The sequence below is a fragment of the Neospora caninum genome, chromosome XII, assembly GCF_000208865.1.
Source record: "Neospora caninum Liverpool complete genome, chromosome XII".
Taxonomy (NCBI): Eukaryota; Apicomplexa; class Conoidasida; order Eucoccidiorida; family Sarcocystidae; genus Neospora; species Neospora caninum.
The window spans coordinates 4,062,567-4,086,289 of record NC_018398.1 but is presented as its reverse complement, the minus strand read 5'-3'; the positions used below and the strand labels follow the sequence as shown (position 1 = coordinate 4,086,289).

At 56.7% G+C, this 23,723-nt stretch overlaps 3 protein-coding genes across 3 annotated transcripts; 2 read left to right on the top strand and 1 right to left on the bottom strand.

Annotated features, from left to right (window-relative positions):
• Window positions 1–89: 89 nt before the first annotated feature.
• Window positions 90–5,975, top strand: NCLIV_065390 (Bifunctional dihydrofolate reductase-thymidylate synthase, related; the record flags this gene model as incomplete). The annotated part of the gene is made up of 10 exons (XM_003886090.1): window positions 90–496; window positions 988–1,124; window positions 1,701–2,038; window positions 2,267–2,513; window positions 2,990–3,083; window positions 3,454–3,673; window positions 3,905–4,046; window positions 4,461–4,553; window positions 5,040–5,350; window positions 5,892–5,975. The coding sequence occupies 10 exons, from the start codon at window positions 90–92 to the stop codon at window positions 5,973–5,975; spliced, it is 2,073 nt and encodes a 690-aa protein (XP_003886139.1).
• A 1,508-nt stretch (window positions 5,976–7,483) lies between these two features.
• Window positions 7,484–15,548, bottom strand: NCLIV_065380 (putative Ras family domain-containing protein; the record flags this gene model as incomplete). The annotated part of the gene is made up of 14 exons (XM_003886089.1): window positions 7,484–7,882; window positions 8,702–8,851; window positions 9,248–9,472; window positions 10,019–10,209; window positions 10,659–10,817; window positions 11,168–11,345; window positions 11,946–12,096; window positions 12,577–12,947; window positions 13,412–13,467; window positions 14,010–14,085; window positions 14,448–14,531; window positions 14,783–14,940; window positions 15,118–15,354; window positions 15,536–15,548. The coding sequence occupies 14 exons, from the start codon at window positions 15,546–15,548 to the stop codon at window positions 7,484–7,486; spliced, it is 2,448 nt and encodes an 815-aa protein (XP_003886138.1).
• A 2,435-nt stretch (window positions 15,549–17,983) lies between these two features.
• Window positions 17,984–21,926, top strand: NCLIV_065370 (conserved hypothetical protein; the record flags this gene model as incomplete). The annotated part of the gene is made up of 4 exons (XM_003886088.1): window positions 17,984–19,318; window positions 19,934–20,172; window positions 20,609–21,158; window positions 21,564–21,926. 4 exons carry the CDS (start codon window positions 17,984–17,986, stop codon window positions 21,924–21,926), a joined length of 2,487 nt encoding a protein of 828 aa, XP_003886137.1.
• Window positions 21,927–23,723: the final 1,797 nt, after the last annotated feature.

The following is a 23,723-nucleotide window of genomic DNA, read 5'->3' as shown; positions in this document are numbered from 1 at the left end:
AGACAAGGGACGAGGTGTGCACATCTTTCGCTTGATACCCAACTCTCCCCGGCTTCGTGCTGACCGTTTTCCACTTTTACCTCACGGCAATGCCGAGCGCGCCTCTGAGTGCGGCTGGGACGGGTGAAGTTGGACCGTCTGTTGCCGTTCCAACTCGTGGAGTTGTGCAGCGAAACATGCAGAAACCAGTGTCTCTTATTGCCGCGATGACCCCCAGGAGGGGCATCGGCGTCAACAACGGCCTGCCATGGCCCCACTTGGCCACAGATTTCAAACACTTTTCTCGCGTGACGAAAACGACGGCCGACGAAGTCTCTCGCCTGAACGCATGGCTTCCGAAAAAAATTGCCAAGACGGGCGATTCGGGACTTCCCTCTCCCGCCTTCGGTGTCAACAGATTCAACGCTGTTGTCATGGGACGAAAAACCTGGGAGAGCTTGCCGCTAAAATTTCGTCCCCTCGTGGACCGGCTGAATATCGTGGTTTCCTCCTCCCTGTAAGCACACGGCGCAGGCGATGTGTCTGTGCGCTCGCGACGTCTCCGTGCGTGCCAAGAGACTGGACGATTCCCTCTGAAAAGCCTTCGCCGGCTCCATTCCTCGTAGACGAACCACAAACCGCGAGTGCGCTTTCCTCGGAGAGAAAGGCCGCACGTCTGGATGCAACACACTGGGGGGACTGCGATCGTATGTCCTGATAACCGAAATCCGGAAGGCTGACTGAAGACGCACTGGCGTTCGCAAACATTTCTCCATCGCTTCGCGTGGACCGGTGAACCTGCTCTCTGCACAACCAGACTCGTGGTTCCTACGTTGCTGAGCACGGCTGCATATATATATATATATATATATATATATACATACGCATATGCGTATAGAGGTTCCCGCCCGAAGCGTGCTTCTGTCCGTCTTCCGTCCCTGCTGTCCTCCCATCGCCATCTCCATTTCCTACGTGTCTTTCGTCCTTCCCTTGTTCAACGGTTGTCAGCAAAGAAGAAGACATCGCGGCGGAGAAGCCTCTAGTCGAAGGCCAGCAACGCGTGCGAGTCTGCGATTCACTCCCCGCAGCCCTGCGCCTTGTGGACGAAGAGTACAGAGAGTCTGTTGACCAGATTTATGTTGTGGGTAGGTGTGCCAAGAGCGGCACAGATTCCTCTCTCGCTCAGAAGTGCCTGGCAACTGATCTGCGGCACGCGCCGCGGATCCCGATGCACATTGAGGCTTCGTGTACATACTCCCTGCGAGCTACCAGAGGGGCTGAGAATCTCCAGATAAGCGTATATTTCTATGTGTTTATGCATAGATATTTAGAACAGGCTGAGGAGATGCGGGGAAGGCTGACACTGACGGAATGCCTTGCCGCCCACCAGCAGAGGAAGGCGGATGGGGACAACGGCATGCAGCCTGGGACAGCGGCTGATTCACGCCGACAGCGCAGCCCCCGACGTCGGTGAAGCGTCTCGACCGCCTTTTTTGGCGCGCCTCTCCGTTCCTTCTTTCGCCCACGGCTTCGTTTCTCTCCATTCCCACTGCGTGTTGGAGCCCGTCCGTCCAGTCTCTCTCAGTTCTCTTCTTTCCCTTCAGTTGCTGTACTCTTTTCGCCGTGCTCCAGTTCCTTGCGTTGTGGCCTTTTCCGCTCTTCCTATTGGCGTCTCGCATCCATTGCGTTTTCTCGGGTGGTATCCCTCCGCCTGCCTTCAGGAGGAGCGGGGCTCTATGAGGAAGCCCTGTCTCTGGGCGTGGTGTCTCACCTCTACATCACCCGCGTGGCGCGTGACTTTCCATGCGACGTTTTCTTTCCCGCTTTCCCCGGAGACTCCATTCTTTCAAACAAGCAGGCGGCCTCCGCGAGTCAGCCTTCGGCTGCTGCGGAACCGGTGTTTGTTCCGTTTTGCCCCCAGCTCGGGAGAGAGAAGAGCAATGAAGCGTCGTACCGACCCATCTTTATTTCAAAGACCTACTCGGACAACGGAGTGCCCTACGACTTTGTGGTTCTTGAAAAAGGGAGGAAGGCTGACGCTTGCAGCGCCACGGAATCGGTAAGTGGCTACGGAGGGGAAAAGACGAGAGAAAGAGCGGGCATCCGGAACGAGTGTCGCGAGGCGACGTTCCATGCGTATCCAAGAGAGAGGGAAGAGGGAACACGCAGCTTGAGGGGTAAGCTACGCGCTCTTTTCTTTTCTCCGTGGCCGCGGGAGACGCCGTAAAGATGGTGCAAGGACGCGCACGGGCGTTTCGCCGTTTTCGGTTTCTGTCCACTCTTCCAGTGCGAGCTTCGCGGCCCTTGGACCTCCACCGGAGAGACGTCGCCAGAGACGAGGCTTCCGTCTTCCTCCGCCTCAGCCGTTGCCCAGGTGTTGGCTTGGATGGCCGACGAAGACCGGAAAAAATGCGAGAAGAAAGAAATCATTCGGGCAGTGCCTCACGTCCACTTTCGGGGCCACGAAGAATTCCAGTACCTCGACCTCATTGCCGATATTATCAACAACGGAGCGACAATGGACGACCGAACGGGTAAACGCGACCACGGGAAGGCATCCCGTTCATGCGGGGCTGTCTGCTGAGCCTCGGTTCCTTCTTCCGCGCTGTGCGGCTTTCCCCTGGGGTCTTTGCTTCTCTCTGTTCGCCGCCTTGCCTGCCACATTTTCCCTTCATTTTTTTTCTCTGTCTCCCTTGCTCTTTTGTCCTAACGTTCGTACTCGCCTTCGTCTCGCAGTCCACGCTTCAAAACAGACGGGCTACCGAAACGTGTTTTCCCTCTGCACGGCCTTTTTCACACGCCGTTGTCGCTTGACTCTCGCTGACGCGGGGTTTGCCGCTTCCTGGAAGAAAGAAGGCCTTTCCTCATCTGTTCGCCCTTTTCGCTGTTTCACAGAAAGACGAGAGAGATTCCGTCTCCATTTTCTCAATTCGCGTTTCGTGCCCCAAGCAGATGTGCCCTGATCTGGAGGCTCTTCGCCGCTCCCCTTCTCCCCTGTCGCTGCTTTCAGGCGTTGGAGTCATCTCCAAGTTCGGCTGTACCATGCGGTTCTCGCTGGATAAGGCCTTCCCTCTCCTCACCACAAAGCGTGTGTTCTGGAAAGGGTACGGCGCCCTACAGAAATCTGTATATATTTAACAGGCACATGTGTGCGTGTCTGACCTGCACACGTGTTCATAAACGTGCACGCAATTGTATGTGGCTGCCGTGGAGTCGTCCACGAACAGGAAATATTCACATGCATGCACTCTACAGACGTGCCTGGACTGCTTCTCTACCTTCGTTTGTCTGTTTATTTGCTTTAATTTCGCCCGGTGACCGTCGCGCCTCTGTCTGACCGTGCATTTGCTTGCGTCTCATCGTAGTGTGCGTATCGAAGACGAGAGAGCATGTGACGCTGTTGTCTATGCCGAGTACGAGAAGTCCGCACGACGGTCGCTGAACGATGTTCTTTTCCGTGTGGGTTGCTCTCAGAGTCCTCGAGGAGCTGTTGTGGTTCATCCGCGGTGACACGAACGCGAATCACCTCTCTGAAAAGGGCGTAAAGGCAAGTCTTCAAGCACCGCTGCTCTCGTTCAGGCTCCTCCGCAGACTTGGCGCTTTCCTTCGCGGCGTCACCCCTCCGAGGCTTCACGCTTACATTGAGTGTACCCGTTTGTCTTCTAGACCGTCTGCTGCGTTTGCAGGCCCCCGCGTGAGTGTAGGCCCTTCATCGTTGAGTGTGGCCGTAGCTTTGCGCGACGAAGACAGTCGATAGGCCTTTCAGAGCACGTTCCTTCTGTCTCCCGTTTTCCCCGTTTTTTTCCGTGTCTTCCTCTGACAGCCTCGCACGGCTCACATCCCCTCTGAGCCGGGACAGGGCTCGCCTAAGGCAGAGTACCACGCTCCGTAACTTCCGGCATGCGTTTCTGGGTTTTCGTTTTAGATCTGGGACAAGAATGTGACAAGAGAGTTCCTTGATTCACGCAATCTTTCCCACCGAGAGGTCGGAGACATCGGCCCGGGTTACGGCTTCCAGTGGAGACACTTCGGCGCGACCTACAAGGACATGCACACGGACTACACTGGTATGTCCCGGCGTTCTTTGAGGGGGGAAGGGAAAGCAGCCGAACCCGCGAAACGGCGCTGATGCCTGTTCTCGCTTCGTGTGCTGGACCGACCGTTCCAGCCATATCGCAGGTTTCAATAGCCGCCACAAACGGAGATGAAAGTGCAAGGCGACGACTCTGCGCTCGCGCACAACTGGTGACAGACGCCACTCCGTGTGGACGAATTCGGTTGCAAACTGCCAAGCGATGAAAGGGCCGTCGGGTGGTAACTCCGTGCCCGGGCGCTTGCACACAAATACCCGTGTGTGTGTGTGTGTGCGTATGTTGATGCAAAGATACCCCTACGTGTGCATGTGTACATACACGTGAGAAATTGGTGCCCGTCGTTGAAAAATGCTCACTCCCATCCCTCCTGGCGTTGCCCATTTGCAGGTCAGGGCGTAGACCAACTGAAGAAGGTGATCAACATGCTGAGAACGAATCCAACAGACCGGCGCATGCTCATGACCGCTTGGAACCCTGCGGGTGAGATCTCTGTCTTCAATCTCTCCTTTCCAGATAATACGTGCATTTCAACTGGAAGCTCTTACACAGCCGTGTGCACAACGGGAAGACGCTGACACATACGTGTTGGTCCCCCCAACGTTATCTTCCGTGCCGTATCTGTGTGGCTGCTCCTCTAAGGTTATTGCGCCGTGGTGATGTCTCTCGTATCTCGTCTGTGCTTTTCGCTGGATGCCTCTGTGCCTAGACATCTCAAAGTGTCCCTCCCGTGTGGGGTCCCGCGAAACACTTGCCACTGGCCTTTTCGCCTCTTGCCGCTGTCGTCTGTTCCTCGGGATTCCCTACTCGGGGACCTGCCGGTTTCAGTGCCTTTCCTCCGCGGGTGCTTCTTCCCCCGTCCTCGCGCCTTGTGTTTCTTTGCCGTGGCGACTGCGCCGCCGTGCATGCTGCTCACTTCCCCCCGTGCGCGTGTGTTTTGTCCTCGCCGTCTCTCTCTTTCCCGTTCAGCGCTGGACGAAATGGCGTTGCCGCCTTGCCACTTGCTGTGTCAGTTCTACGTGGAGAACGACAGAGACTTGTCTTGCGTCATGTATCAGCGGTCCTGCGACGTTGGCCTCGGGGTGCCGTTCAACATTGCGTCCTATTCCCTTCTGACGCTCATGGTTGCGCACGTCTGCAACCTGAAGCCGAAGGAGTTCATTCACTTCATGGGCAACACGCACGTCTACTCGAACCACGTCGAGGCCCTGAAGGAGCAGCTGCGCAGAGAACCGAGACCTTTCCCCATCGTGAACATCCTGAACAAGGAACGCATCCAGGTGCGAAGCAACTGGGAAGGAAACGGCACAACGGACACGCAAACAAGCAGAAGAGGCGAAACGGACGACGGCAGCCGAGGCCCCGGCCACTGCGAGCCGAGCGCAGACACGCTGCTTCCAGCCGGCCTATATTCGGAAAGAAAGGGACAGTGTCGAAGGGAGCACACGAGACGCAACAACGAAAAGGAAACGCGATGCGTCGCAGATCGGCTCACCTATGTGGTGCGCGGTGCGGCGCCCAGATGGCGCGGCTGCAGCGCTCGAAGGAAGACTGTCTTTGGGTGCGTGTGAACGTTTGTCCCTGACGCGCGGCTGACAGAACATGAGAGGGCTTTTTTCTGTGTTGCACGCTCTCCGGATGCATCTCTTTCTGTGCCACGGGAAGCAAAGACGTGTGTGTTCCCCGGGAATTCGGAAAAGACCCGAGCATCCGCTGCCGGCGATGGGGGGGGAGGGGCCGGGCATTGGATGCCTCCCGCCTCGTCTTGTCGACGGCCCCAAAACCCGTCAGTGCCACGTTGTTTGTGAGTGTGTTCGCCAGGAAATCGACGACTTCACCGCCGAGGATTTCGAGGTCGTGGGCTACGTGCCGCATGGACGAATCCAGATGGAGATGGCTGTTTAGTGGAAAAATCTGAAATATATATATATATATATATATATATATATAGGTTCCTGGTTTTGCACCGTTTTTTCTTCTCCCTCCGAAGGCATTGGTGAGAGAGCGGTGGATGCGAGGGCGCTGAGGCCAATTCAGCGGCTGTTTGGTCCCTCGGGGAAGCAAGAAACGGGTTTCGCTTCGCCTCGTTGCTTTCCGAAACAACCTTACCGCGTTTCAAAGTCTTTTCTCTTTGTCAATGAGCGCCACTACTTTGTGGGAGTCACGAATGTGCGCGTATCCGGCCTTGTATGGAGGTGCGGCTGCCGCGCTCGTCGCCGGAACGCTGGACTGTCTGTTGCTTTCGGGGCCTCTGGCGTGCTGCGGCGTGGGCGGGGGAGTGGCAGGCGCTACCCCCCCGTCGGTCCTCGGTGTGCTTTTGACTCTTGGCGAGTGCGTGAAACCTAAATCTCGACTTGTTTCGCTCGATAAGCTGCACACTGAGCACTGAAGAGTTCCCCGCACATTATGAGGCCGCGCGCTCTTTCGCGCCTGGCACACACGCCTAACACAGGGTAGCTGCCTGATAAACTGCCTATCGCCACCAAGGGAGCTGCCTAGCCAAGTTGTCGGTGGACAAAAGTCCTCACACGCCCCGCAGACCCGGAAGCACACGTTTCAGAGACCACCGGAAATGCATAGTTCTTCGTGCCCTCGTCGTTAAATACGTTTCCTGTCTCGTCTGCTGGTTTTTGCTTCGTGCGTTCGCTCGCGCTAAGATGTCTAGAAACGGTGGACGCCGTTTGCGGCTCTCTCTGCCGCCCTTCCGCTGTGACTTTTCCGACCTGACCTCACGCGCGTGTTCCACGTGAGACAACCGGTCGGCGGCCGAGGCAGGAGACTTGCGAGAAAGGAAACAAGTCGGATGCACGAACGTACGTAACCCCGCCTCCAAAGTTCCCCGCTCCAAAGAGGAACGCGGCGAGGCGACTCCTCCGGCGTTGCCTACCTCGCCTCCACGCCTAAAGAGGACTGCAGTGGGTCGACGCTCCCGTCCGCATTGTAAAAAAGGGGAAACAAGACGAGATTCACGTGGAAGAACCAGAAACAACACCGAAGCGACGCTGTCAATCCCCACGGGCGCGCAGCCTTCTCCCGACCGCACTCCGCCGCATGCAAGAGCCCTCGAGTGCTCCCCCGCAGCTGGCCTTTCCCTGTCGCCTTGGAAGCAGAGTGAACACAAAGAGCAGAGACTAGCCAGGGCGAGGAAGCCTCAGAAAAACTGACGGCGAGGAACGGCAGTCCGCCGGAAACAGGGGAAGGCAGACGGCGAATCCGCCGCCGAAGAGAGGACAAAAAGAGAAGAAAAAAGGCAACCGCGTGCCGAAAACTGGGTAACGGGACGACAGGCAGGAGGCATAAAGCTTTGACTCATGTCTAGTTTCTTGCGTGCTCGACAGCCTGGACCTCTCAACTCGCCAGCTCTCTCGCTGCATCCAAGTGGGAGTGACGAGCAGCGCACTCCCGGCGACTTCCTAGCGAAGTCGGTCCTGGACAGGCAAAGACGCCTGTGGCGCCGGGTGCCCAGCGCCGTTCGCCGAAGAAGCCGTTTCCTGCGCAACGTTTCTCCCTGCCGAGGAGACAGACGTCCCTTGGCGCCCTTCGTCTCCTTCCCTCAGCGCCGGCGGCGCCTGCGAGCCGACAACGCTCGACCCCATGCAGCCTGCACACAAACCCCTTCTTGGTCCAGGCTGGGCAGAGAGCGCATTTGAAAGGAGAGAGATGCCCGGAACAGGACCGGGAGACGGCCCGCCGGCGGCGGGAGCAGAGGCAGACGCAGACGCGCTGGCGTGATGGGCTGCCGCTGCTCGGCGACGCATCTCCACCAACTTGGCCGCAGCCGCGAGAAATGCGGCGTCGACATTTGCCGAAGTCTGCATGCAAACGGCAGCGACATGCTCGAGATATGCACGTTCACCCGCACAACAAAGTTCCTCTCCCGTCCCAGCCGGCCGACATTCGAACGAAAAAAAAGGGTATACACACAGTAGGCGTCGCGGGAGAGAAAGCCGGCATTCAGGGGGAACCACAGCAAACAAGACAAGGGCGAAAGGCGAAAGAAATCCCGCGAGGAAAAAAGCCGAGGCGCCAAACAAGGGAGGAAACGCAGAAAGACACGCACGGCGAACCCGCGAAGAACGAGAACAAGACTGAAAAAACACATATCCAGGAACGAAACGCCCCGCCGGGAGCGTTACACGGCGAAGAAACACTCCGGGGTTTGACACATCTCCGACACCACAGACAAGACAGAGCTGCCACGGGAGAGCGCCTCGCAACAAGAGATCGAGACAAAGGTGCGTCTCTCGACAGGCGGTTGCTTGAAAAGACGGACGCAAGACTCATGCTCCAACACGGGACTTGGAAGAAAACCCTTCACGCGGACAGACCCGTCTAACAGAGTCGACGCATTGAAGGACAGACTCGAATGCGGCACACACACCGCTAGCGAGAGAAACACAAAAAGAGATGCATACACACGAAAAAGACACACGGCGTGTGCTTCCGCACAGATACATATATCTAAATCCGTTGTGAAACGCGTACAATATACTCTTCAGAAGGCGGCAAAAAGGAATCCCCTGATGCTTGCTTGCGCAGCATGCGCAGCTGCATGTATATATATATATATATATATATAACCAAAAGTGTATCGATATATCTGTATATGCAGATGCGTAAATGGGACGAACCTTTGCTGAAGTGGAGATGTAGATGGCACCAATTTGGTCTGCACATTGCTGCGCTTCTCGCTCGGTGACTTGCAAGGAGGCAGTCAGGTCCGCCTTGTTGCCGATCAATAGCATCATCGTCGATGGGCCACACTCGTGATGTTCTTTGATCTGGAATGCGAAAGAAAGAAAAGAACGTCTTCGCATGTGCGACTTGCGAAGCTGAAGTCGCTGAGAAACCCGCCAGCAAGAAAACAAAATAGCCACGACACCACAGACAATTCCACTCACACTCCCACATGCCTACACACACGCATATAATATATATATATATATATATATATATGTAATGATGCATGGATAGAATCTTCCTCTGTCTGTCTGAAAGAGTCCGCCGGAGAACACTCTAAACTGTAAGGCTATAAGGCTGTAGATGCATACATGCATCCTAATCGTTGTTTATGCATCGACATGCACGGACAGAAGTAGAGATAGCGGGAAGCAAGGCGCAGGGGGATGGGAAGGTCGTGGAAAACCGGGATCGAGGAAAAGCGTCATTCTGCTGACTTGTTTGATCCAGTTGTCGATGTGGAGGAAGGAACTTCTTCGCGTCATGTCGAAGACAAGAATGAAACAGTCGGCGTTGCGATAGTAGTTGCCTGTCACGCCGCTAAAGCGTTCTTGGCCTGCGGTATCCCACAGCTGCAAAGTGCACACTTTGCCCTTGACCATTGTCAGAACCGATTTGAAATCGACGCCTATTGTCGAGACGTGGAAGGCCGAGTACTGGTCCTGAGAACAAGACGCCGCGCGCCCAGAAAACGAACCGAAACGCCTCGCCACACACTCAAATGCAGCATCGATCCTTGTGTGTGTGAAGGCATGCATATCCACATGCCTACATAAAGATATACATGTTTATACATGATTATATCTATAGATATATAGGCGTACATGGATTACATATGCACGCGCAGCCTTACACTTAAACGAGACACAAAATAGACCTCTATAGACGTAAAAACGGACACGTGGATAAATCTCCAGGTGCGTGATCTTGACACGGGTTTCAGCGGAAAAGGCGACCGACGACTGGGTCGGCGAACAGAACAGACGCGACTGCCTGGGCACGAGAGATGGACGCATGCACAGTCTGCAGCTGCAGAGGCCTCGGTCGGCGCGCGACAGATCCGCGCATCAGAGACGGGCGAAGCTCCTCACACACATGCCATCAGAAGTTCGCGCAGCATCGTTCTAATCGCAGGAGCATGCGAGTGCCCCCAAAAAACGGATGGGGCCAGCTGCAGGCAGAAATTTACGTCCACTGCGATGGCTGACCTGCACGAACCGCATGAGGAGACAGGACTTGCCGACGCCCGAGTCGCCGACAGTGACGAGCTTGAATTTGAATTCGCCGTCTGCAGAGCCCTCTTTGATTTCGAGGACGTTGAGGAAGAACAGCTTCTTGCTCACGCGACAGGAACTGCCTACACCTAGCACAGATGCGAGGGCGCTTGCAGCTTCGTCGCCTAAACATCCAGACAGCCGCAGCAAGGCAGAGGATGGAGAACAAAAACAAAGGCGAAGACACAACTGAACTTGGCGACCGCATGCGCCAGAACTCGCGGTCGCCGAGGCGCGCAGGGCCGAGACGAACGGGCGACCCGACAAGAAAACATGACAGTCCACGTGACGCATGAACGAACAGGCTCCGATCTCCCCGACGAGCGGACTGGGCAAAGAACAGCAAACTCCGTCCTGGAACGGTCCGACACAGATGCAGCGAGAACACAGACCATCTTGTGGCTGCATTCGAGAGCCCGAAAGATGTGTTCATTCCCGAGACCCGAATCTGACACAAAACTCAGGAAGCTCGGAAGCGGCTCTGCTGGTGTCTCCAACCCCACAGACCTGCACTGGGGAGCCTCAGAGGAGTCGGGGCGAGAGACAGCCGGAAAGGGCGTTTCTTCGCTCTCACCTAAAGCGTCGGGTTTCGGTGGATGAGAACTCGCCTCACTCTGGCCGTCGGCTGGCGGCGCACTCGGCGCTTGCGCCTTCGGCGAGACCCGCGCGCCTCCAAAGACAATCAACTTGTCGTGGAGTACCGCGGCTGCTTCCGCCCGCAGAGACAGCTGACCTGACAAGCCAAATCCAGACAAAACCAACTCGTAACCGCAATAAAACGGATCCTCCGCCCGATCCAAATGAAGAGCCCACACACACCACCGATGTACACCTCCGACCGGACACGGACATCCATCTACACGTGCACGTTTCATCTACACCCTGTCGTAGAGGCCTGCAACGTCTAGCCCGTCGCGCCTACCGATGGTTGCATGCAAAACCGTGGGTACCCTTAGACGGCTAGAGCTTCCCAGTCTCGCACGCGCAGGTGGGATATCAGCAGGAAAGATGGACAGAGACAAGGGATTTCTTCGGCGTCCTTCACAGGACCCGAGCTCAGCGGAGTCTCTCATGAAGACTCACCTTCGTAGAGCGGCTTTTGCCACTGATGGGTCTTCAGATTGAGAACGTACAGATCCGCGGGGCTGCTGGCATCGGGCGACGCTCCAGTTAGCGGCTGGCCGCCGAATACAAACAGACGCCCAGGACCAACTTGAGCAAATGTGAAGAACCCGCGACTCACGGGACCCGTACGGTGAGTCTGCGCATCCAAACGACCGCAGGACGCAGAGAAGAGAGAATGAAAGAGCACGGGAACGGAACAAGGAGAGCGGGAGACGAGAGACGCGAGGAGGAAGAAACCACGGGCGAGCCGCACTGCCATTTTGGATGCACAGGTGTGTGTGTGTGTGGCCGCAGCGAAGCAAAAAGGGAAGGAAGATGCAAAAAAGAGTGCGTTGTCTCGCTGGCTTTCTGTCACGCAGAAAGAGAGAACCTTCCAGAGTGTCTCCTGCCGTGAGCAGAAACAAGGGAGGTCAAAGTAGCTGCGATCAACAGCGCACCCTTCGTCTCCCCTTCTGCCGAGCCAGTTGAAAGACTTCAAATCTGATGCGTTCAACTGGGGATATGCAGGCCTCTAGGTGCGGGAACCTTCCAACGGTTCCACGACGAGCGTCTCTGCGAGAAAACGTTTTCCAGCTTGCGTCTTTGTCTCCTAGAGTAGAGGTCTGTGTGTTGCAGCATGGTGCGTGTCCGACTCCCTTTGTTTCGCGTTCTTTCTCAGAGAAACGCAAACCCAACGAAGCGAAAGAAGCCGCGCGCGTCTCCGGGGACTCGCAGGCCGTGGGAGGACTCGACGTACCTCAATGCGCGACCAGGAAAGAGACATTTCCGCGATCTCGTCGTCTTCTCCGTCCGCCGCCACGGAGCGCCTGCTGGCACAGACCCCGGGCTTCGGCCGTCGATACACCTGGAAGTCCAGGCAGTACAAGTTGTTGTCATCTGCCGCACCTCTGGAGGAAAGCAAGGCCAAAGAGAAACCAGATGCGTGAGATGTGCTTGGGGATAAGCATCGTGACGGGAGAACGCAGTGCGATAAACAGACAGCAGACGACGTCGGCATCTGCATTGTCGCCTCGAAGCGGAAGGCTGAACTCAAGACAGTCCAAAAACGTGCAAGCAAGATCCTGGCCTGTTCACTTGGAATTACACACTAAGCAGCACACACACGTGCCACGATTGTTGACTCGCCGTTGATGCCTCTGTGTAGGTCTATGTTTCTCCATCTTCCTGTATGTAGCTGAAACCATTGATATCTTTAGATCTCCGTAACTGTTTGCGTGTCCATATATGCCTCTATCTTTGCATCTCTCCACTTCTACCTCGTTCTACTTTTTTACCTATTTGCACCTAATTTTCTCTCCAGTGCATCTCCCTCTCTCTGCCCACCTCTGCAGCGCGACACGCAGGCAAAGCCAGGGGGACTTTCCTACCCAAATAGAAGAATTTTTTCTGTCTGCTTGACAGTGATCATGGCGTGGCCAATGCGCGGGGAGGGCGCGACGCCGGACACTTTGATGAGGGGACGCGCGTCGGTTTCGTCTCCAGCTCCTGCCCCGGAAGAGGCCTGTGGAGAGCCGAGCTCTGGAGGAGGCTCTTGCTCGACGCCTTCTCCAGCTCTCCTCTTCTTCGCGGGCGGAGAGAGAGAGACAGCCGGCGAGTACCACGTATTGCGGTTCAAGTCAAGAAGGTGAAGATCGTTGCAAGGCTGCAGCGGAGACGTCAGCACGACCGTAACAGTGCGCCCGTCTTTCGAGAGACCAACCGTCGCAACCCAAACGTCCCAGGAAATACGTTCACCCACCTACTGACACGCATTTGAAGCATACCAACCTTGGCAGCAGGTCTATAAATGTACGTAGCTATCTATCTATCCATCTATCTACATATATATGATGTAGAGAGCTGGGTCTATGCAGGTAGATCTAGTGTATCCTGAAGAAGTTTCAAAACAAGCACGAATCTTCTTGCCCGCATCCGAGCAGTCCACGGCTGCACACCTCGCCACTGTTGTGGAACTGAGTGACATCTGTAAGCACAAGCAGCTACCTGGATGTCTGTGTAAAGGCACGCTCTGTGCGGGTTATATGCTTTCATCCATTACTCGTGTGCATGCGCTGTCAAAAGATACATGCATGCAAAATAGGGGAAAAGCTGCCACATGGAGCCGTTCCTTGACAGGCGAGTGAAGGCGGTCCAGCCGCCCCTGAGGCGAGGTTTTTTATCGACAGAGAGAAGCGGAAAGACAGTCCCTGAGAATCTCCTCACCTCCTGCAGTCGCGCGTCGGTCGCGCCGCCAAAGACGACAAGGAAGTCTTTGCAGACTGGAAAGAAAGTGCGAGAGAGGGACAGCTCGGCAAAGGCGACTAAAGCGAAAGGATGCGAGTTTCGCAGAGAAGATAAAACACACCGACCATCGCGACACGCCCCTGTCGCCTAGAAACCCACCCGCCTTACTGGGAGACTGACACTGAAAAAACTTCATCCTCGGACGCAGTCCTCCACAGACGTGGGACCGTCTCCTGTCTCAGATCCGACTGGTCTCCCGGCAGCGGCTTAACGCTTTGAGGGAGGTCAGCGATGTCCACTCCTTTATGTGCGGTTGTTTCATCCACGGTTGTGCCACACCGACAAGAGCAATAAGTCGAGCTGTGGAACACATCCGACTCGCGCCACGAGGCAAGAGGGGAAAACAGCGATCGGGCTCAGCGAGGAAACCGAGAGAGCATGCCAGAGGGGAGGAGCACACTGAAGCACTGCAGGACTTTCAGTGCCTGCGAGGCCACCCGGTTCTCGGACGCAGAAGGCGCACGACGCACTTGAGAAGACAAAAAAGACTCGACCGGGTAGGGTCGAGGAGGCTTACTGGTGGCGCCGTGAAAGGCTCGAGGGGTGGGGCCTTCGCCCTCGACTTCGGGCTGCGTCCAAAACAGGCCGTCAACCTGCATGCAAAAACGGAAATACCTCTTGGCGTGTATGGGCGCACCTTGCCGAATCATTGAGTCCTCGAAAGGAAAACATCGGAAGGCGTAAACCTCGAGAGGAGCGATGCTACAGTTGGGGTCGTTACGGGAGAAAACAGCCAAGACGTTTGGTCCGTGGGACGCTGGCCGTTACGGACGCCTGGAGTGTATATACACCCGAGAGGGAAGTACTGTGAGGTAGCAACAACCGGGGAGAAACAGGTCCTCGGACAGGCGACTGGGGCGCTGCGAAAAAACGACATGAAACCTTTGACGCTTCGAGAAGAGAACGAAAGGTTGACAAAACGGCTGGTGGACTCCAGCATGTCTCCAACTTGTACCTGGAGAAGAAAAAGGCTGTTGCTCGGCTGAGGATTGTGCAGCCACTGTGTGCTCTGGGGACCCATGAAGGAGGGAGAGGGAAACTGAAGAAGACACCACCGCACTCTCAAAAGAGAAAATGATTCTTCTCGTGGTCTCGACTTCACTTACGGGTCCTCTTCGCTAACGTCGCCAACTGCTGCTCATTCTCTGTTGTCTCTCATTACAAATGCACATGTATAAGTATATTTAAAGACGGTTGTAGAGGTGTATGTAGCATGCGGTTATTCAAGGATGAGTTAGTTGTCTAAAGATATAATGTGTGTGCGTGAGAAACTGGGAGAGAGACGCTCACCGTTTGAGGCTGTCCGGCCTCTGCAAGGTCTTGTGCTGTCTGGGCTGCTAGGCCTCCGAAGAGCACGATCTTGTCATTCCAAGCTCGCATCGAGTGTCCGTACACCCCACTTGGCTTAGAGAAGCCGCCGACACTCAGTTCGCGCCAGAGGCCGCGTTCTGCACACAAGCACGGCAGCAGGCATTGGTGAGAAAAAGTTTTTTTGCACAGGAAAAAGACTTGAGTCACGAAGCCTACGAATAATCTGTCACCCTGGTCATGTACGGTCAGCGAGGCCAATCCAAGTCTTCCTACCCAGAGCAGCACGCCCGAGCCCTTAGTGCCTGGCCACTCACCTAGCTCGATCGCATGCAAATCATCGTAGCACTGCGTCTCGTCGGCGCCTCCGTGCATCAAGAGCTGCGTGGCGCCGCCTCGCTCGTTCGGCCCCACAGCGCCAACTAGCAACAGCTGACTGCCGACTCTTCCGCCGGGGACGCGCCCCGCCGTTTGCTTCGCAGGCTGTGGGGACGGCGGAGCAACTTGGAGCCGAAACTCGCAAATGGAGAGGACGAGATTCCTCACTGTGCGCTCTGAGAGAAGAAAGAGTGGGCACGGCGCGGCAAGGTGCGTCCCAACAGAGCGTGAGGGCCAAGGGAAGACTGCGAGCGACAGACGCGAAAGGGACAACGATGACGAAACAGAATTCGACAGAGAGAGGAAGTGGCCCGTTTTCTGAAGACCAGTGACGGCGTCCTCCGTGGTGAGCCTTACCTTCTTCCATCATCTTGTCGCTCTCGAAGCAAAACGGTAGATTCAAAAGAGAAGCGCAAAGAGGTGCTCCCGAGGAATCCGAGGCAGAAACACTGAGAAACACGCGGAGGGCTGAAGACGAGAGGGAGAAAAGGTGGAAGAGGAGCCGGAAGGAAAGACGAGGAAGAGAAGAGGGAGTACAAAAGCGAAAAGAAAAAGGAGATGAAGAAGCAGAGGGAGGAGAAGAAGACGGAGAAGCAGAGGGAGGAGAAGAAGACGCAGAAGAAGGGGAGGGAGAAGACGGAGACAGAGACGAAGAAGAGGCAGACGGCAGCAGCACAGCTGAGTGAGAGAAAAGATGCGCGGCTGGCGGGAAGAACGCGAAACGGGGCGAGGCCGTCAGCCCTCAAAAACTCAGACTGGGCTATGGAGACACTGCGAAAGAGAAGACGGGAAAGACGAGTCCGAAAGCAAGGAGTGCATCGCCCTGCCACTGCGGTGTCTCTGCACCCGATGCCGGAGAATCGAGTCCGCTCCCGAAGGACGTTCCTCTCAGTCTTTGCCCCCGAACTCTCCCATCCAGAGGAGCAAAAGTGGGGAGGACAAAGTTACGGGAGCTCGCTGCTGTTTTCCCGTCTCCTCTGGAGATTCACATCATCGCGAGGAAAAAACAAACACAGAAAACCGGGGGGAGCTGTCGAGACAAAGACACTTCTACATGTGTAGAGCAGTGCACTCGCAAGACATTTTGGGGAAGTTTCAGGAAGCAGGGAGACAGAGGAGAGATGAGAGAGAGAGACATGGGCAACGATGCCGCTTCGCTCCGTTAGGGTGAGGTCCCGCGGAGAGCGCGCGCAGGCTGCAGAGGAGAGGCAAGAGCCACGGTGAGGGTAGAGCTGTGCAGTCGACGACGCGGAGGTCGCGATTTTTTCGGAGGAGAGACGGAAAGGAAAGCAGAGAAGAAGGCGAGCACGAAGAGGGGGAAGAGAGCTCGCGCCTCTCCGGGGAGCAAGACCGACGGCGCAGACCGCCGCAGAGCGAGCGACGTACTCACAGACGACGAGCAGCAACGCAAGGCGCCTTTCCAGAGCCGGGGAAAAGGAAACAGCTTTTTGGCAGAGAGAATGTGTCTAGAGAGAAGAAGACATGCGAACGAAAACAACCGAGAGAAGGGGAGACGACGGCAAGAGAGAGATCGAGACGGAGAGAGGCCCTTGAGCCTCGGATCTGGCGACTCCGGAGGGACACGCGCGAGTCACTCTCGGGGCAGCTCCTCTGGAAAGTCTCCCCCACAAAGATATACATCTCGATAGCAAGATTGATAGATAGGTCGCGAATGTACACACACACGCAAAGGGATTTTTATTCCGTTCTTTCTCCCAACTTGTGCAGAATGTTCACGAAAACACTCGTCCGTTGCATGCGCTCTCCACAGACACCCAGCGCGCTGTCGCTTGTCGCCCACCGCCGAGAACCCGGCGCCGACCTCCGGCTCCAGACGTTTATGCCTTTTGTCTCTGTCGAGAGAGTTTTGAGCCACACTGAGAACGGAAGCTCTTCTCGGCGTCCTCGCCTTTGCCAGCGTTTCGCCGCGCCTGTGTTTTTCTATTGGTCGCCTCTCTGTCCTCCTACCCCAGCCTTTTGGCCGATATCCCTCCTGGCTTCTCAACCGCGCGAGACAGGGGCTGCTGTCGCTCGTTCGCGCAGTCTCTCGTAAGACTCTTCTCGCCTCGTCTCGTCCGCCGCCGCGGTTTGCGCCGAACTGGAGCGCCCGTGTCGAGCGCCACGCGCCCAGACTGTGTTCTGTAGAGACTTGGGAAGAGTGACGTCTCCGAGGCGCGGTCCAAATATGCAGGCCCCAGTCATGACTTTCCTCGCGACGGGCTCCTCGAAGCCAAAAACCCCGGAAACTTCGCCACTCCTGCCAAGTTTTCCGGGTTCTGCTCTGAGCCTTTTTGCAGGCGTGTCGCGAGGACGGGCGAACGAGACGCAAGTGGCGTGTGCTTCTCAGTTTTCGCAAGTTTCCAGAGGAGGGAGACCGCAGAGAGAGAGACTGACGCGGACCGCAGCCCTCCTCGCCCCTTGACATTGTGACTGTGTCTTGATGTCCCCGGCCATCGCTTCTGGCCCCGCTCTCTTCCGGCTTTCTCTCTCTGTCTATTGTCTCTCTCCTGCCCTAGACATCCTCTCTCTGTCTATTGTCTCTCTCCTGCCCTAGACATCCTCTCTCTCTTGTCGACGCTCCTTCCTGCCTTTTTTCTCGTGTCTGTTCTCTCTCATGTCTTCTCTCCCTCCTTCTCCCCCCCTCCCTCTTTCCTTTCTCTCTTTCCTTTCTCTCTTTCCTTTCACTTTTTCCTTTCTCTCTTTCCTTTCTCTCTTTCCTTTCGCTCTTTCCTTTCGCTCTTTCCGTTCGCTCCTTCTCCCTCCCTGTGTGTTTCTCTGTCAAGGTGCCTAGGGGACGTGGGAGTCATGGAGGGCGCTTCTCTCGGCAGAGCTGCGTTGGTGGTCTTTGGGATGTTCGTCCCGTACATTTTTTCCGGTCTCGCGCAACGGCGTCTATACGACAAACCGCTTCCCCCGTCTCCTCGGAGGTGCTCGGGAGCGTCTGTCTCTTCTCCCGCGGCTCCACCGCCCCCGTCTCTCGCTGCTTCAGACGACCTTTCCTACGCGGCGCCTCGAGAGGCCGAGGGCGACCAGGGCGCTCCCGGAGACGGGTGCATGCTTCTGCTGTCCCCAGCGGCGCACCAGAAGGACGAGTCTTTTCGCTTCACGTTCACGGTGCTGGCGATGAACTGCGCCACGTCAGCCGTGGTGGCCTTCCTGGCTCTTCTTCTCGTTCACCTCTGGGACTGGAACGGGGGGCGGGCTGGAGGCCAGCGTGAGGCGGAGGAAGGGGTGCACGCGACAGATGAAAAGGCTTCCGAGACAGAAGGGAATCGCGAACGCATTTGGGCAGAAGACAACGAAGAACCTGCAGGAGGCAGCATCCGCAAGGGAGAGAGCGAGAGAGCGCCGCGAGACGCCTTCCGAGGATTCCAGATGGCCATCCTGTCTCGCGCGGCGTGGCGACAGGCAGTCCAGGAAGTCGGAACGCTCTGTCGAAGGTACCTTTGCTTTTCGCTCTCTTCTCTCCCGACGAGCGAGGGCGCGAGGCGCGTCGCGGCGCGGCTTCACCAATCCCGTCGAGGGGAACCGGAGGCGCACCCAGTCACTCCCCATTTTTTCCTCCGAAAAGACGGCGCCCCCGACCACGCTGCTTCCCGATTCTCCCTCGCCTCGCTCGTGTCGCCCTGGAAGACGCTGTCTCGACTCGTCTCATGCTGGCATCCACGTGCCTTCAGCCTCTACAGTCTTCGCAGCGCCGGCCTAGGCAGACGCAGCCGCCCACCCCCGCGCTGCCTCGGGCAGGGAAGGGATGAACAGGGAGAGGGAGAGGGAGAGAGCGAGACAGAACTCGAGGGCGTGGACGGTGTCAAGGGCGAGGCTCTGTCTTCGTGTGTCTGGCCGCCAAACTGGAAGCCGCGGAGGGAAGGAGACGCGGCGATGGGGGCTTTCCCGTCGCCTTCTCCGCTTGTCAAACAGAGAGACGTGGGTGTCGCCTCCCAGAGATATCGCACGTCACGTCTCTTTCCCCCCACTGACAACGGACAGGGAAAAGAGGACATTGCAGCGGGACAAGACTCGTCTATCCGGCGTGAGCTGCTTCTCGTCTCTTTCTGCACGTTTGCTGCGAAGGCTGCGAGTTTCCACTCTCTCATCGTCATCGACTTCGCCACGCTCGCTGTCGCCAAATGTGCCAAGCCGGTATGGCTGCTTGAATTGCGCTCACGTGTCCCTAAGAAGGGCGAGGGTGCTCCAGCGCCCTGATACGGTCTTGCCCTTCCTCTCGTTTCTCTCTCGAGCCTCGTGCGTGCGAGGAAATGAGTCGCATGCATGAACTCCAACAGCGGTCGCCGCTCCTCCGGGTCTCCAACAGCTTGTCTAACGCTCCACTGGGCGAGCTGCTCACCTCGCTTCAACCAGACAGGAAGACCTCTGCATGCCTAGATGAATCCACATGGATATGCGTTCACGGCCTTTTGCTTTAAATGTGTGTCTCTGCGCCTGCAAGCGCGTTGACCGGTCATGTGTGGATGCTGTACGCGCCCAAAACGGTGTATTTATGCGGCAACGCGAAGGTCCAACCATGCATGCGGAACTTCGTAGCCCCCCTTTCTCCTCTCTCTATGTTTGTCTTTAGAAATGTACATATCTGTGAGTAGTTATACACTTGTGTTGAGTATCGCTCGGTTGGGGCCTGGGTGGCCAGCGCGTTGCGGCGTCGGAGGCTCGAATGCTCCCGAGAGGTTTTGCATGTGCAGGAGGCGTCGCGCAGCAGGTCTGGGCACTTTCGTTTCCACGCTTGCTGCTTTTTTGCAGGTGGGAGTTTTGGTTTTGAGCGCCTTGCTCGGCCGCCGCGTGCGCCGCAGGGAACTCGTGAGTGTCCTCTGGCTGGCCGTGTGGGTCTACGTCTTCAACGCGTCGAGTGCGTCCGAAAAGAGGAAAGACGGAGGCGCACGCGCCTCGGCCAGCGTGTTTGACGCGGACTTGGGCGAGCGAATCCTCGGCAATCTCGTGCTTCTCATCAGCCTCGTTCTAGACTCTTTCTCGGTCTCCAGGTAACTCAGAAAACAGATCCCACCGGCGCTCCGACGCTGTGTAGCATCTTTCGCGAAGAGTCTCAAGTCCAACGAGAGATGTGGGCGTGGCTGCGCGCGTGCGGAGGAAGCGCAGCGCGCCAACGTCGCATTTGGCAAGGGCCGGACGCATTTTCTGTCGGGCATGCATTCCAGGACATATCGCCTCTTGGCGTCTCCACGCCCGTTCTTCGCGTCCGCCCGCGTTTCCTTCTCTGTGCAGCGGGTGGGGTTCCTGCCCATGCGGGGTTGTGTCCTGTCGCGGCTGTTCCCCTCTTTGGTGGCGCACAACGGCAGGCAGGCCGCGGAGCCTGCTGGTCAGCCGCGCCGCTGAGGCGAGGCGTTCTCGAAAAGTCTCCTCCTCTTTATACGCGTGTGTTTGTGTCGCGCGCGCGTCTGTCTCCTGTCTCTCTGCCAGGCAAGACCAAGTTCTCCTGCAGCGTCACCGCCTCTGCCCGTACACCCTGATGCTTGCGAGCAGCGTGTACGGTCTGCTGTTCTCCCTTCTCCTTTGTTTCTGGTTTGAGGGTGCTTCCGGATTTCGTTTCTTCCTCGCATCAGTGGTCGCGGCCTCTGGCGCCTCTGGGCCCGCTTCGCCTGCCTTCTTGTCTCCGACTCGCCGCTTCACCGCCGGCTTCCAACACCTGCCGTCTGCCCCAGCGGGAGAATCTCCGGTCGCCAACTTGGCCTGGGCAGCCGGCGAGGCCCGCGACGGCAGGGCGCGCGCAGGTGTCTCCTTCCTGTCTCTTGTGTCGCTCTCGCCTTTCGCCTGCGGCATCGTCGTCGCGGTGGGGAGCGCTGTCTCGCAACTCTGCGGCAGCCAGTGCATGCGGCTCGTAGGCGCTGTGTCCACCTCGATCCTCTCCACACTGCGCCGCGTCGCGCTTGTCTTCGTGGCGCTGCTCCTCCAGAGAGAGCCAGTGCCTTGGCTAGCTGGGGTCGCCGTCACCAATATCTGCGTAGTTGCGGTAAGCGACGGGGTAGCGGTCGAAAGGAAACGAGCGAAGGTCGCCGCTCGATCTCGAACCGTGAGTGGTGTACCGGCGATATCTCGCACAGCTGAGAGTGGACGAGGCCAGGAAATGCACTGTCGGACGGTGCGATTTCTGGAATGCAGTGTAGACATGAGACGGTCGTGAGACGCGGACGCAAATCGCGCCGCTCTCTCCTCATTCCTTCGTTTGTCTCTGCAGATTTTCCGGCTCCTGTCTTCCTTGCGAGCTAGACACAAAGTGTGCTCTCCGCTGCCGTCTCCGTCGTCCACTACCCGGTCTGCTGCTGTCGCATCCCAAGTGCGCTTCGCAGGGAGCACGCACACTTCGCCTCACTGGTCTTCTCTGGCGTCTCCCGCCGTTTGTTCCTCCGTTTTCCAGGACGAGCTGTCGTCGCCGTGCTCCTTGCGCTCGGTGTATCCAGCGTCTCCTCTCCCTTTGTTTGCATCTGCGTCCTGTCTCCAAGAGAGCGGTCGCTGTTGGGCTGAGGGCGCCCAGACCTGCAGCGAGGCGTCTCCAACTCTCTCGGTTTTCGTGGCGACAGGGGAAGCTGGATTGAGACAAGGCTTCACCGGCGACGACTCGCCGCGGGGCCTTTCATCCTTTGCTTCGCGCCTTCCTTCGCTCTCTTCTCCGGCTTCAACTTGCGAGGACGGCAAACAAGGCAGCCCCACTCTTGGCGGCACCATGTCGACAGCCGCCCACAGCGATGACGGCGACGAGAAGGGGAAACGCAGTGCATAGCGTCAGGCAAAAAGGAGGGGTTGGGTAGAGACCTGAGGGAGGCGAGGAGGCAGAAGGCGACCGCGAACAATGCGCCAAAACGAAGGACCGATCAATCACGGAGTTGAGGGCGCATGTGGATTGATGGCGTAGAAAGACTAGAGCGAGAGACGTAGAACAGGAGGGTGGTGGGAGAGGGGGTTCGGTGAAGAAGCCAAAAGGTGGCGACGACGGCACGGGAAGTTTTGTCAGCGCGCAAGAAGTTCCTGGAGCTGAGGAACAGACGCAGGGGGACTCTGAGGCAGGGCCCTATCGAAACAGGCAGGGAAGCGTTTTGGGTGTAGGACGAGGAAGATGGAAGAGACAATTCGATGCAACGGAAGAACGGAAGGAATGACAACACGGAACGATAAACATGGAGAACAGAGAGAAGGACAGAGTGCCTTTAGCGCACGTGACGCGCGGGGAAGCGCGTGACACGGAAGACAGCACAGACGTGCTGACGCGCCTTCGTTCCCTTAGCTTTCTCAATCTCCTCGCTTCTTCTCTTTCTCTTCCGCGTCGCTCAAGATCCCCCTCTCCTTATCCGGTGGCTGCGCACCACCACAACTAGGGCAAGTGGAAGTCTTTTTTTGTAGTGTTTGGTTCACGGAAGATTCCGTCAGGTTTTGTGGTTTTTGTCTCCACTTTTTGCGAACGGTGCAGTGCTGTGTAGTCAGAGTCGCAGGTCAGCAAATCAGCAGGTTCTTCTGCTTGAGGCGGACCTCGCACGGCCCCTTTCAGCCCAGTGCGTTCGGTGCCTCTGTGGTTCCGAGCCCAGTCGGGGAGAACGGAATCCGCTGTCGTTGGTCGACGTGGTTGCCGCAAGAGGCAAAACTGGTTCTTTTCGTGCCTCACAGGAAGGTGGAGCCGCAGCCGGAATGAGAAAAAAACATTATCCGATCTGTTAGACTCTAAGAGTGTGACAAGGAACACGAGAGAGTGTTGCTTGTTCCTCCAGAACCAGGTATTCGAAAGTAGGCACGCAGTAAAATAACAGCAACGACTGTTGTCCATGAGTGTGTTTGAGCAAGCGAAGACGTGAGAGAACGCGAGGGTGTCTTGCGCTGGAACAACAGAGTACGGAGGTTTCCGCAGACGCATTTCTGTTCTGCAGCAACCCGGGAGAACCAGTTTGTTGCTTCCTGCATACCCTTCTTTGTGTGGGTTTTCTTTGTCTCCCTCGCGTTGTCATTATGTGCAAATCTGGTGGCCAGAAGACGGGTCAATGGGCTGTCCGCGCTATAGGACAGATACCCACTTTTCGGCTTAAGAGCCACACAGCCCCGTCTTACCTCACTGATTCCGCATTCTGTGTTTTGCGTGTTCTCTCGTGTTTATTGCGGGGAGATACGCTTGTGTGCCTATGTTGTGGCGAACGGCAAGGCGTCGACTGCGCTACCTCATTTCACGCGCACTCGGCGTCACTCACAAATGTATATGTGTGAGGGTTTGCGCTTCCGCGAAGCGGATACGGTCGATCGTTTGGGCCTTCACCTGACCCCGTTTTACGGTGTCGCGTTTTCCTTCCATGTTTAAGGAAAGAAAAAGATTCTCGAAATGAGTTTGCATCGACTCCAGCAGTTTGGCTCGAGTCGCGAGACGAATGCAGCATACACGATGTTTCTTCCTCTGTGTGTACCCGTGCGAACACGCACCGCTAGTTTCTCTGTGGTGCATTACAAGAATGTGAAATGCACAAAGAGAGGATTCGCATTCTAGAGCGTCGCGATGCAATGGCTTCAGTCTCCGGCTTTTGCTCAGATCTCGCTTTAAACC